Here is a 13336-nt window from a genome sequence, read left to right as displayed (position 1 = left end):
AGATGGGTTTGGTGGACTGAGGGCAGGAAAAATACTTCTGGTATAATGAAGAGTTTTATAGGACAAAGTTCCATTGAGTGAAATGGGATAGAAAAAGCTTAAATTACACAAGAATCTTTGGAAGGGAATTGAGAGGCATCAAGGGGGAACTACTAAGGCTCCAAGTAAATGGACTAACGAAGTTGGGGTGCGCAGCCATACATAGGTGACTTCTGCCTTATGAGATGGGGCCTCCTGAGTAGTAGAGTTACAGTGGGTAATTTTCTTACCCTACCAGCTTCTATCCCTCCCATGGTTTTGGGAGTCTGCACTAAACCTAGTATTTGACTAGTAGTTTAGGACATGAAATCCCGCCTTTTAATCCCAGCATAGCAATAAAAACGTTATAAAATGTATTTCCATGCTCAGCACATTTTTGTCATACTGAAGATAGCAGCCATAGCTGCAATACCCCTGGTACAGAAGTAATAATATTAGTAATACGTTTCCCCAGAAAATCCAACATTTGTGCAATGTTTTGCTGCATTATGATTTGTAACTCTGAGATCCAAGTGTCCCATATTGTAGAGGTGCCTTGCTTACCTAAAGTACGGTAGCACATACAGTTGTCAAAAGCATGCTCTTATCAAACAGCTCCAGAGTGGTCACATGACCAGCTCCCCCTGCAATTTTGTAAGCGTTGCTAGAGTGGTCACATGTGCTGCTCCACCTACATTCTGTAGCCATTGTTCTGTATAATAACTACCATTCCTCCTCAGTGCATTGTTGTAGATCTAAATTTACTAACCAGTTAGTAAACACGGGAATGGTGACACTTGCAAGTGACGTTAAGAAGAGACCAGGCCCTCAAGAGAAAGTGAGCATATGTGGTGTCCTGTTTTTATTAATTTCAGAATAAATTTGTGCATTGTGATTATATCACCATATGATGAAGTTTACACAGTTTGGTAGCAGAGCAACAACTTATGGTATTAGTGTTAGTTTCCCGTAAGTAACTTGGTCTTGTCCCCGTGATCATTCCATATTGATTTTTCCAGATCTCATTTTTTTTACATTAAAGTCAAGATTGACTTAAAAAGCTAGATCATGAGATTAATTTTAGTGACAATTTCCCAGTTTGGTCCGGAAAACAAAATATCTGAAAGAATCATGGATAGAAAATAAACGTACTGGACCCAAACTGTAAACTAAAGCCATTTCAATATGCTAGACATTTTTCATGTAATGTTTGTAAATTGATGAGAATACAGAAAGTCTTAGTTATGCATCATTAAGATGTCTATTTTATATTTTCATATCAATAGTACATACAGAATAATTGACAAGTTTCCTTAAAAGAGTCAAATATTTTTCTGTAATTTCCTTGTTTTACTTTTGTTGGTTGTGCTGCAATTGGATCGTACTGATTTGATATGTCACCATGGCAATGTGCTTGCTCTCTTCAAATAATAAAAATAAAAAAAAAATATATATATTTATTTTTTATGTTTTGGTTCTATAATTGTGTTGGAAGCACATTTTTGAAGGTAATGCGCATATATATATTTTTTGTTGTTTTTTTTAATAGGTGCTTGGTCGCTGTTTTTTGACAGTGATGCATGTCCACTTCCAATTTTTGTCACAAGCATTGCAGAAAGTCCAACCTGTGGCACATTCATGTTTTGCGGAAGCTGTGGCACAAGAAAGAAAAACTGCCGCTGGTGGTGGCACATCTCGTTCCAGCCCAACAAGGGAGTTGGATGAAGCTATACGGTCATGGAAAGGGGCTGCAGAGGTAGGAGTCTCTTAATTTAAGGATACGTAAAGTTTCCAAATGGCCTCGTCATTCTAAACTCATCTTCTGTAAGATGTAGAGTTCAAAGTGTACATGTTGTGCTGTTCCCATAATTAATGTGCCTGACCTGTTTATGGATGACTGTAACTTCTTGAACTAAAAGTTTGTAAATCCCTTGTGAAGGGCACTGCAATAATCTATTTTGACAATCTAAAATTAGAATGTCTGAATCCTAAATTGTGGTAATCATTAAGTCTGGAGATGGGGGTGATTTCCAGTGTAGCTCCAAACAGATTTTAGTTTTTTAAAGTAAATATTTTCTGTCTTTGAAATGTAAGATTGTGAAAATATGCAACAAATGTGCTCAGTCTTCAGAAATTCTGCTTTGAAATGTGCATGCATAGCTCATTCTTTACCGTTCAGGCCTCCGTGCTTTGTAAGATATGCAGAAAGCCTCTCTGGGCTGTATCTTTGACTCTCTCCCATGAATCATGGTTGAATGCATGAAATCTTCTTTCTGAGGTTCCAAGTTAATACCAAAATGAATACACCAAAAAAGGTGTAAAATTTGCCGAAACTACTTAACCCTGTGGAACTATGTACTAAGTTTGCTTTTCTGAATAATGGCTGGTTGTATTGAGATTCATTGGTTCATTGCTTCTTGGGTTTAGTCTCTAACTTTTAGGACTGTCAGTGAGGCATTAAATTAAATGATTTAATTTCTTGAAAATTGTTAATGGTATTTAAGTATTCATGAATATCCTATTGGTGATTATTCTTAAGTCTTTGTATGTGGCTTGTATTGTTAGCATTTATTTTGCGTTTCAATCCTTTGAGGAGGCTGTAAAGCATTTAAGTTCACATCAGGATCCTGGGCTTCTCTTTTTGAAGTCCGTGGTTATTAGGATTTTGGCACTTGCACTGAGGGTTTCACATAAAGTGAAAGCAAGGGTTTCAAACGTCTTAGTAAAGCCTTGGGTGCCAGGGACAATTTACTTATATTAAAAGTATTGGCATATAGCTACCACCAGACCCAGCTACACTGCTTGTTTCGAATCACGAGGAGGCTAAGGGTTGGCTGGAAAACAATTAAAGCAAACTGAGGAATATAATTCCAACAAATAAATATGATTCCTGCACAGAGAACCTGAGACACCCGTGCCCACATTTAAGACCGTGACCAGCTAGCATGGAATTGCTGTTAATATTAAGATTCTGATGTTTGTAGTTTTGCCTATTTCAGAATATTAAAAATGTGTGAGGCCCCCGATAATCCTTACCCTGCACAGTACTATTCCTGTTATCCACATCAAGACAACTAGAATAATTTGTTGCTTCCAGGATTTCTATAAGCTATCAGCCAATGGCAATTAATACCCACAATAAACTTCTTATTTTATCCACTTACAAGTGTTTTTAGTGGATACATCTTCTGGCAGATGCTTCTATAGCCTGCCAGCTGTTAGACTGGTGCAGAAAGCTTTTCCCTCAGTTGTAACTTTCCAGCTCTGCCTAGTGTTGTCATACGGCTTCAGCCGCGGCTCAGGCCATTGAATATCAAATAGAAGGTTCAGAGCACTCCCAAATAAGTCCATTTAGAATTATGTTGTTCGTCACCAACATCCTATATTCTTTTTCAAACAGAAGTATGCACATTTCCCTGTCTCTGCTAACACTTGTTTCGTCTGAGCAGCAAGTACGCTGGCATTGCCAACCGTACTTGAGTTAAGTTCTGCTTGGGAGCACTCGTCCAAATGTCAGAAGCGACGTGATACTCAGAAGCATTCCTTACTAGGATATATGTCAGAAACATAAGGTAATGAAGTCTGTGAAGTGGATTATGATTGGGTGATACCTCTCAGTAGAATACTTAATTAGCCCTGATGAAGTCTGATGCATACTTGCTGCTCAGACGAAACACGTGTTGGCAGAGGCAGTGAAATGTGCATATTTCTGTTTGAAAAAGATTAAAGGATGTCAGTGACAACAACGCATCTCAACGTGGACATATTTGGGAGTAATTAGAACCTTCTTTTTGATGATTTTGACTTGCTGGAACAGAAGAGGAATTTGTGGCTTCTCTTCGTTGTTGAGTACCCAACACTTTTCCTGCTTTGTATTGGCTTTCATAAGCCGTGGACTTTACTGATACTTTAGTGTGTGCGCCTTGATCCCAGCCACCTCTCTTGACTTTCTCTGGTCATTAGATATAACATCGGAATACAATAAGTTCAAACCGGTGCACTAGAATGATTTCTGTTTTTCCATGTCTCGTCAACGAGGGTCTTTCACTTTCTTGGTGCTTACTCAGCGGAGGTCAATGGACTCCTCCAAAAATCTGAGTTTTAACCCTGTTGCAGATGCTGCAAAAAATGTAATTGACAAACCCACAAGACCGTTTGAACTTGGAACACATGCTACAGCATGTGCCTCGTGCACTTCGATGCTTCTGAAAGTCATCAGGAAGCCAAACTGTTGAGCTGAGTGTGCAAGCTTTGCCTCTGTGGTCAACAGTGTGTTAGCATTGCCTTTAAACCCAGAGTAATCTAGTTATTATAACTGAGAAGCAGGCTACCCATATTACTGTCTTTCAACAAGTTGTGGATACTTTTAAGAAGGGACCACTCTGTTTGTTTGATAATTTCCAAAGGTAGTTTATTTGGCTATGAGCAATGACCTCCGACATGTAGCTACCTCTCCATCCAAATGCTAGCTCCTGTCCACCCAGAACCTTTTTAGTCCACATTCTACATTCCTAACCAGGAGCTTGAGCAGAGGAGTAGATGACCACATACAAACTTAGATCATATATACATAAGATATAACACATCCTTCTTTCCTCCCAAAAAAACAATCAAGAGCAGAACATTCTTAGATGAATTTGTACTTTAGCTTATGTCCACAGAGCGACTCCAACTCTGGAAAAAAAGAACCTATGAACTCACGTAATCTTCAAACATCTTTGTCATCATCCTGACCAGGTTGGATATTCTGTATACGGTTCCATTGAAGATGGCTTTCCAGGTCTTGTCCACAGGGAAGAGGTGTGACGCAGTAGCCAGGGCGACTGACGGCCGACGCTGGGGGATCATGGTTCGATCCCCGGCACCGGTGGCAGGCCAGCCCAGCACCATGTGACTCTGAGCAATAGCTCGCTTAATCTTCACGACAGCCCCCAGCGCCGGGATGCCTACAGGTAGCTGTGCGCTTTACAAATACTGGATTTACATTTACATTTACTCTTGCCATTCGAGCTCACTGCACAACTTAACCCTTCTTACCATCTACCATCAGAGATAGCCTCACCATATTTCCTTTAACTTCACGCACTTCCTTTGGATCATTTTGAACAACTTTCCTTACTCATCCCTCCTGCACATACTCTTAACATAAATTCGTTTTACAAAATTTAATTTCTACACTTTATCAGTTTAGAATTATGTCTCTGCACATACTGATATTGACATTTTCTAACTTTCATTTAATAAATCACTCTCTTCCACGCGCTGATTCGTTCTCTCCATCCAACTCGGTATAGCCGCGAACAAGGCATCAACCAGAAAGGGGTTTCCCCTGTTACAGAATGCGGTTTGATTTTGTAATTCCACAACATATTCTTCACCTTATTCCTCCATCATATGTTTCCAGACATCCCCAGCAATATGTTCTCTCCCAGCACCCTGTTGAACCTCTCCACCATACCATTCTGTTGAGGGTGATACACCTCTGTCCTGTTTGTTAAATCCCCCACTCGGCGAGGAATGAGGCAAATTCTTCTGACACAAATTGGGGGCCGTTGTCGGTCAGTATCAACCCTGGGCAGCCCTCCATTCTAAAAACATTCCTCACAGAATGCAACCACATTAGATGACTTCACCTCTCTCATGAAGGCTACTTTGAATGATAATCCATCATTACTACCGCAAATCTATCATAAGCGCCCAAACAGGTGTATGGGCCACAAATATCACTGTCCACCATTTCCCAAGCCTGGTCAGGAAACTCAATGGGATTTATGGGAGTGTCTTTGCTATATGTGAGACTTGTGGCTACACATGCATGGTATGCAATTCCGGACAAAACGTTAAATTTGTAAATCCATGCCCGGCCACCAGAAATGTATTTGAGCCTTCCACGTCATGGCAGACATGCCACCATGCCCTTCCTGCAGCAATGCCAACATCTTTGCCGCAAACTGATAGCTACCACCAATCTATCATTCATCCTCCCAGTTCCCTTCACCACTGACCACTCATTCCACACGTTTTGGAAGGCTGATAACTCATCTGTCACCTTTCAGCCTCTTTCAAAAGACAATCCCTTGACCAGTGTCTCTATTTCGTCATCCTCTGAAACTGCTTCCCTCCTCTCAGCCTCACTGATAGCACCCTTGCATACTTCAGCAATTACTGTCACATCCACTCCTCCACCTCAGGACTCACTTCACCTACCAAAGTCCTTCAGCAATGAACTCCATCTATTCACACTACCCTGGGCTGTAAGACTTGGTTAGGATGGTTGGGATTTAGTATCATACACAAGGCTCTTTTTTTCCGTCATCCTAGCAATGTTCTACCCTTCTCAACTACATAAACTTTGCCTGTTGCCTTCCTCCCTTGACATTCCAATTCTATTGTGAAATATCCCTTCACGGGCAATTTATTTCCCCAGTAGCCCTCTGATTCACCATCAGTGGGACAGAGCTTACACTTGCCTCTGTCCTCCCATACCGATTTGTTCATCACAGTGAATGGTGAACATGAATCCTCCCACACTTGCACCCCCATGCCGTTCACCTTAACAGTACACTTAGGAGGATGTTACGCCCCACTCGTTAAGTTCATGCCACCATTTGATTCCAATCTACAAATAATCATCACTTCAACATCGTCCTCCTCATCCATGGAAACTTCCTGCGCATTTTGCAGTGCTTCACCCTCATTCACACGATAAACTCGCATTTGAAACACATCATCTTTGAAGCCAGACAATTACTTGCTTACGCTGTAAGCCTCACACTTTCACGCCTATAGCACACCTTCTCTTGTCACTGTCTTGTGTTTTTATAGCTTTTTTGTCACCTGTAACATTTAATGTTTTGCGTGAGGTCTTGTGAACCGCGATCACATCCGTACTCGCTAATTTCCCTCTTCATCTTGGAGGCATTACTACTTAATTCTTTCACATATCATGGTGTGTTCTCCATCCGTCTAGCGATATCCGTCGTCTTTTCCAATGTGAGATCTTTCTGATCTCACTTTTCATGATCCTAGTATTATAAGTTCTATTAATCAGCTGATCCCTTTTTTCATCGCGCAAATCTTTAAACTTGTATAATGTGGCCAACCTTCTCAACACCACCACATTTTGTTCAGTCATCTCTCCCTGCATTTGAACTCGCAAAAATAACTTGTGCCTACCTACCACAATACTAGTCTTCTTGCCTTTGTGTTATTCCAGTGCTTTCTAAGCGCTCAATTGCTCATCTTCCAATTCATCTCCTCATTAGAACCTGCATCCACACTAGGTGAGGTTTTGAGAACTTTTCTCCCTTCCACACCTAGACTGCTTTAATACGGCCAATTTCCTCTTCGCCACAAAAATGTCCCCCCAATGGCCTCCAAATCCTTTTGAAACGTGTCTTTCCAATCTTCCCAGACCATACTCTGAGAACCTGGTTCTTGTAAAAACATAGGGGGTGCAGGTATAGATTGTGCTGCCATGCTCTATTAAATATTATTACAATGCAAAATGCTGTCCTCTGCCCAAAATATATTAGAAAGTACAAAAGGCTCCTTTAAAAATAAAAACGCAGTAGTGCACACATAACGTGAACTTACTAACACATTTCCCGCATTTTTTAACTCCTTCCCCAAAATACATACATCTGCACCAGATATTAACACTACTGTGAGCTTGGGGAAAAAACGATGACCTTAAATGAGTTGAAAAGCATATACAGATAACTTTAACAGTATTATCAAATGGTAACAGCAGTAACATCAACCAGTCAGAATATTGCCTGGGAAACTGTCAGGCACATAAAAATTGCTCAGAATAAACAAATGGGAGCATCAGTAATGTATACCAGTCAGAATATTGCCTGAGAAGCTGTGAGACTGCAAATGGACATTTCATTCACAAGGGACGTTTATTTTCACTCTGCATCTCAGCAGTACTGTTTAAAACCTAAAAATGTATTGCCAAACAACGTTACAGCTGGAACAAAAAAACCAATGCCCATACATGCAAAAATTGCAGACGACTATGAACTTACTGCATGCAGTTCGGACATGCTCTAGACGCGCAGAAGCCACACCTGCTTTCAAGCCTACCAGCAGAGGCTTCCACTTCAGGGGCTCGATTATGCTCCCAACAGGTGGCCAGCAGAGACCCGGTCCTCTCTTCACAGTCAGTCACCTGTGAGACTTCACGGAGAACGCAACACGCACCGGCATCGCACCCGCATTGGCCCTCGGACCAAATAGATGTGCGTCACAGAGGGAGTCACAAGCTGATCCCGCAGCACGTTGAAATGCGGGAGCTGTCGAAGCCCTTGTTCACACCAATGGGTCAGAGCGCCCGAGCCAGTCAAAATTTGGACCCAACAAATCGCTGATTTAACAGAATGACTCCAAAACATGCCGCACAACTCCAATACTTGCCGCACACATGAAAGGCTGGCGCTCACTCAACCATGATTACACATGTAAGGAGTTTCCCATCTTAACGGTGAAATCAGGGTTTGCGATATAGCTGAAACTGGTTCCACAAAATATGACCCACAGAGTGTCCAAGGACTATGTTGATAGACTGATCCTGTCCTCGTCGCCAATTTTCAGAAGGGACCACTCAGTTTGATGCTTGCCAAAGGAAATTTATTAGGCTACCAGAAAAAACCCTGACAAACCGCCACCTCTCCATCCATCTTCCCGCTCCTGTCCACCCAGAACATTCCCAGCCAACACTCTACATTCCCTACCAGGAGCTGGAGCAGAGGAGTAGATGACAACATACATACTTAGATCATATTTGCATACATTAAAAATAAATAACACACACTGTTATGATTTATAAGAGCAGCTACAATACGTGCCAGCGTTTTCTAGTCCCTTATGGTACTTGCTCTCACCAGAAGTGATGGAATTCCTTCTAGTGGCTTGGAGAGCCTCCATTAAAGCAACTTACTCTGGGGGTGGGGTTGTATTTCTAAGTGGTATCATGAAAGGAATTATGCTCTAATTTAGTGTAGGTATCCCTAATGGGACCTAGACACGAATAATACTCAAGCTGTCCACTAGCGTGGCTGAATGGTGCAGCAAGAGAGTTGTATTCTGTCTCTGTTGTTCGAGGAGCAGTAATCTGTTAGATCAAAATCTCTCACCCACCCTTAGGTGGCATGCTTCATCATAAGGTTCGTCACACCACAACCAGGTGGCGCGGTGTAGACTAGAACTCTTCTAGTCAGGAGCAGCTATTTTGGATGGATAGTCCCTAAGTGAGTAGAATGTATAGGTGGAGGCACAGAGTGCATAAAAGGTAAATAGTGTGAACGTTATCTACCTCTTGGTGGAACTCAACTGATTTATTCTGTGCCCGAAGAATAGGATTAAAACTAAAATGTAAGAAGGAACTTCAACCCCAAAATGAATGAGTAGTCAACATGTTTTTGCCCTTCTATTATCCATTAGTAGGTGTAGGAACATTTAACAGGACCTACATTTCGACCTTGTTTGCAGGTCCATAAAGAATAGTAAAAGTACAGTAGTAAAAGTACAGCAAAGGGCCTGTTAAAGACGCAAATCCACTGTTTATACCTGCATTTTTGGGTTGAGGCATCCTGCCAACACGGAACCAGGGCTGTGACTTTGCTGTTTGTCGGTTCTTGGGATTCCTGCTGACCAAACTTCAGCAAAAGAGGTAAGAGATCTACCCCCCCCCCCCCCCCCCGCCTCACCCTTCCTAGCAGCCATCTCACCTCTGTTTTTACTATCACGCTGTGTGAAAACGGAGTCCAAGAGCTTCGCTTTCTAAAGTGGAGCCTTTTTCTTCAGATATATTACTTCTAACCTTTTGTTAGGTGGATGTGTTGATATTACATTACAACTTCTGGAGTAACTAATTTGACTGACTTTTAAAATGTCAAAATCATCTACTAAGAGCCAGTAGCTTTAAGGCTTGTGACTTGTGTGAAATTGAGGGTATTCTCTTATGACCCTCATAGGAAATTAATTGATTCCCATTACCATGACCAAATCCCCTAGGACTGCAAAGTTTGCAGAACATTTTATGCTGATCCAGCAAGAAACCCACTTTATGGGTATTTTGATTCCTAAAGGGAGCTCCAGTTGTACCTATGTGTTCTGCTGTTTGAAATAATTACCCTATAATAAGACAGTATTTTTGTTAGTCATTGTCAGGGAGGGTCTAGGAATCCTTCAGGCACTTTCACATTTTCTTCTCCGCCATTGCTTCCCATTTACTACTTACTCTAAAGGCATGGTCCTGATCAGTCGTCCCCCCCCCCCCCGTCCCCCCCCTTTTTACCAAAGTTTTTTTTTTTTAAAGTTTCAGCTATGTAACTGATATCATTTCCTACAGTCTTTTCTTCTCCTTGTTGCCAGTAGTTGGAGAAGAGGCAAAGCAGGTTGGTTTTTGGAAAGACCCTCAGGCTCTACATACATAGACAAAAGAAGGAAGAGTTGACAGGGTGAAACTCATAGCTTTCTTGTATGTAATTGAATATACTTTCACCTCAGCCCCCGTCTGATCAGAGACTACTTTAAGAGTAGTTCACATAAGTAACCCGTAGTAAGGAGTATCCATTAAAACTTACAGTTGCCTACTTTCTGATGGATTCCTAGGTTGAGATATGTTTCTTATCGCCCTCATCTCTGTATGAAGTCATTTTATGTTTCGGATTTATTTGCTACTGCCATTTTCATACTTCTCCTTATGAAAGTTGGATTAAATGTCTGCACTACAGAACCAGTGTCACTTACCGATGTGACTCCATATGAATTCAGTACATCACCTCTCTTGTAGTGTTGCAAATCTATGACAGGAGACAGACTCCTCTGCATGATGATATTCTTGTGTCATTACTGCAAGAAAAAGTTCTCAGTAAGACGTCAGGGATTGTGTTTCACATGAGTAATCTATGTGAAGTTTTGTATTTGTCAGAAAGAATGTTACTAAAGGTAAATACCTTACTCATATAAATAAGGATTGTATCACAAAAAAACATTATGGTTCAGATGTACCTGAACTCTTAAAAACCACTGCATCTTGCCATAGTTATCAGCACCACAACACCCTAACACACTCCAATTGGAAATGTCTTTCTCTTCATAGGGGACTTGTAGGTGTGTTATGGTTTCAATAGTGGCACTAACCAAAACTAACCAATTGAGAATTTTTTTTTATTGGAGGTTAAATAGCTCTCTACCCTAATGCCCCTAATGTAAAGATTTTTTTTTGTTGGTTTAGTGAGTTTAGTCCTTGTACTTTTTAAATCAAATGTTTTAGGTGGGGGCTTCAAAATGAGCATTTATGGATTGCCATCTCTACAGTGATAAACCTTAAACTATAGTCAGGGGTTAAAGTCTGAGGATGCATCTGTGGACTGCACAAGGCGTGTCTGAGTTTCATGGAGCTGCAATCTGCTCAACATCACTGTGATTCTGAGGTAACTGAAAATTGGAACTGTGGGCAATATTGGATTAAATTGACAAAGCAAGGGTGGCAGAAATTGCCAAAATAATCACCCCGCATAGGGAAGCGACCCTTGCCCAAGGAGCCGCTTCCCTCAAGATACTGAATAAATCATACCTGGTGGCTAGTGGTTTCTAACCCCCCCCCCCCCCCCCCCTCCCCCCTCAACCTTGGGGGCAGATGGGCCTAAACATAAGGCCATCCTGCCTCAACACTCTAAAAATACAAAGTAAAAAAATCCCTGGTGTCCAGTGGGCATGCCTGCTGCACGATTGCGTCTGCATGCGTGAGCGTGCAGCAGGAATGCTCCAAAGAGACAATGGAGGAAACAAAAACCTTTGCCTTTTCCACAATGCCTCTTTGTTCCTACAAACTCCCACCTTCCCGAGGAGAAACTCAACTATGCTTCGATGTGCTGGTGCGGTGCGCACTGACGTCATTCGATTCTGAGTGGTGTGTGTGGCAGTGGAAGCACTTCCGCCGCCACCCCTGGTGGGGAGTGCACATGGATGGCTCATGGTGGGAGCGTCATCGCTTCCAATGTGGGTTGGAACCACAACGGCCGGGAACTGTCCGACTCACATGTCCACAGCGGCATTGGACTGCTCCTGTCCATCCAACTCACGGAAGGAGTTAGGACAGAATTTTCTTTTTTGAAATCCGAACATCGATTCTCTCATGCTTCTGTTTATAAACAAATACATGTAGATTTGTATTTGCTTAGTAGTGTTACACAGTTATATTTATTGTCTTGAGTTTTTTGTTTAATTTTTTAGAGATCTGAATTAGATTTTTTTTTTTTTTTTTTTTTAAGAGTTTTATTTAGCACGAACTAGACCCGTGAAATCGGGTATCAGACCGCTTTACATGAGCACTAGATGTTTTACAGAAGAACACATTCATTTTTGGTAGACACGGGGAGATTAAGTTATTTGCCCAGAATCACAGGATGTTTTAACGTCGTTGATGAGGCTCGAACACAGTTCCCCAGCTTCGAGGTCGACGGCTCTAGCCGTAAGGCTACATCCCCTGCTTAATTGCGGTCCACCATCCCAATAGGCAATACTGTATCTTCACTGGTTAATGGCTAAGATGTTCCTATTGCTTGAAGAGTTCAATAATGAATGGAGGAGTGGGTTAATATTGCATTACTATGAAGTGAATTACAGCACAACATTTGGACTTCCTTTATTGTTTCACTGTCGTAGCAATGGGTAGCTAATCTGCTTAAATAACTCTGTTTCTAGCCGAGTAGGATAAATTCAGATTAGCTAAAATACCGCCTCTTCCTACAAAAAGCTTTAAACGGCTGTCTTCTTGGTTGTACAACAGTTGTTTGTAAACGTAGTTAATTTCAACCTCAGATGGGGGCTGGTATTTGAGGCAGTGATCTGATAGTCTTGGAGTATGTGTTGGTGGAAGGATGACGCTTTATTGTTGGCTGTTTTTTTTACTCTGGATCTTTGTCCCTTGTTTAGTGCACAATGGAATACTGTCTTTATGTACTGGTTTTTGTGTTTTAACTTATTGCGCAGTTGGTACGCTTTACTGGCGTGGGCAATTATGCCATTGTTGCTCAGAGAGATTTTCAGTTTGTGTACACCACATTTAATTGTTGCATCATGCTTTCCTTCATAATGCTCAGTTGTTTCCAAATCGGGTCATGGCACGAGCAGCGCTTCACAAAAGAGACCCAGACCCAATCGTCAACTAATGTTCTCTTTGTTAGAGGTGGTTCATTAAATGTGCCAGATAAACTGCTGCTTTTATAAAGACTATCAAAATTGCTATTTTCTTCATAAAAATGCTTATAAATAGCACTGCCAACAGCAGTAGGAATCTGTTTAA

The 13336-nt window shown here is 41.4% G+C and overlaps 1 protein-coding gene across 1 annotated transcript in view; it reads left to right on the top strand.

Moving 5' to 3' along the window:
- GARRE1 (granule associated Rac and RHOG effector 1) overlaps nt 1–13336 on the top strand; it is a 690207-nt gene that overhangs the window by 230728 nt on the left and 446143 nt on the right. The window contains exon 3 of the mRNA XM_085639654.1: nt 1568–1774. Within this exon, the coding sequence (XP_085495780.1) occupies nt 1568–1774 (207 nt within the window). The remainder of the gene's footprint in view (nt 1–1567; nt 1775–13336) is intronic.

The sequence above is a fragment of the Triturus cristatus genome, chromosome 12 (genome assembly GCF_964204655.1).
Source record: "Triturus cristatus chromosome 12, aTriCri1.1, whole genome shotgun sequence".
NCBI classification, from domain to species: Eukaryota; Metazoa; Chordata; class Amphibia; order Caudata; family Salamandridae; genus Triturus; species Triturus cristatus.
Note: the sequence above shows the minus strand (reverse complement) of the source record. Positions and strands in the feature narration are given on the sequence as shown.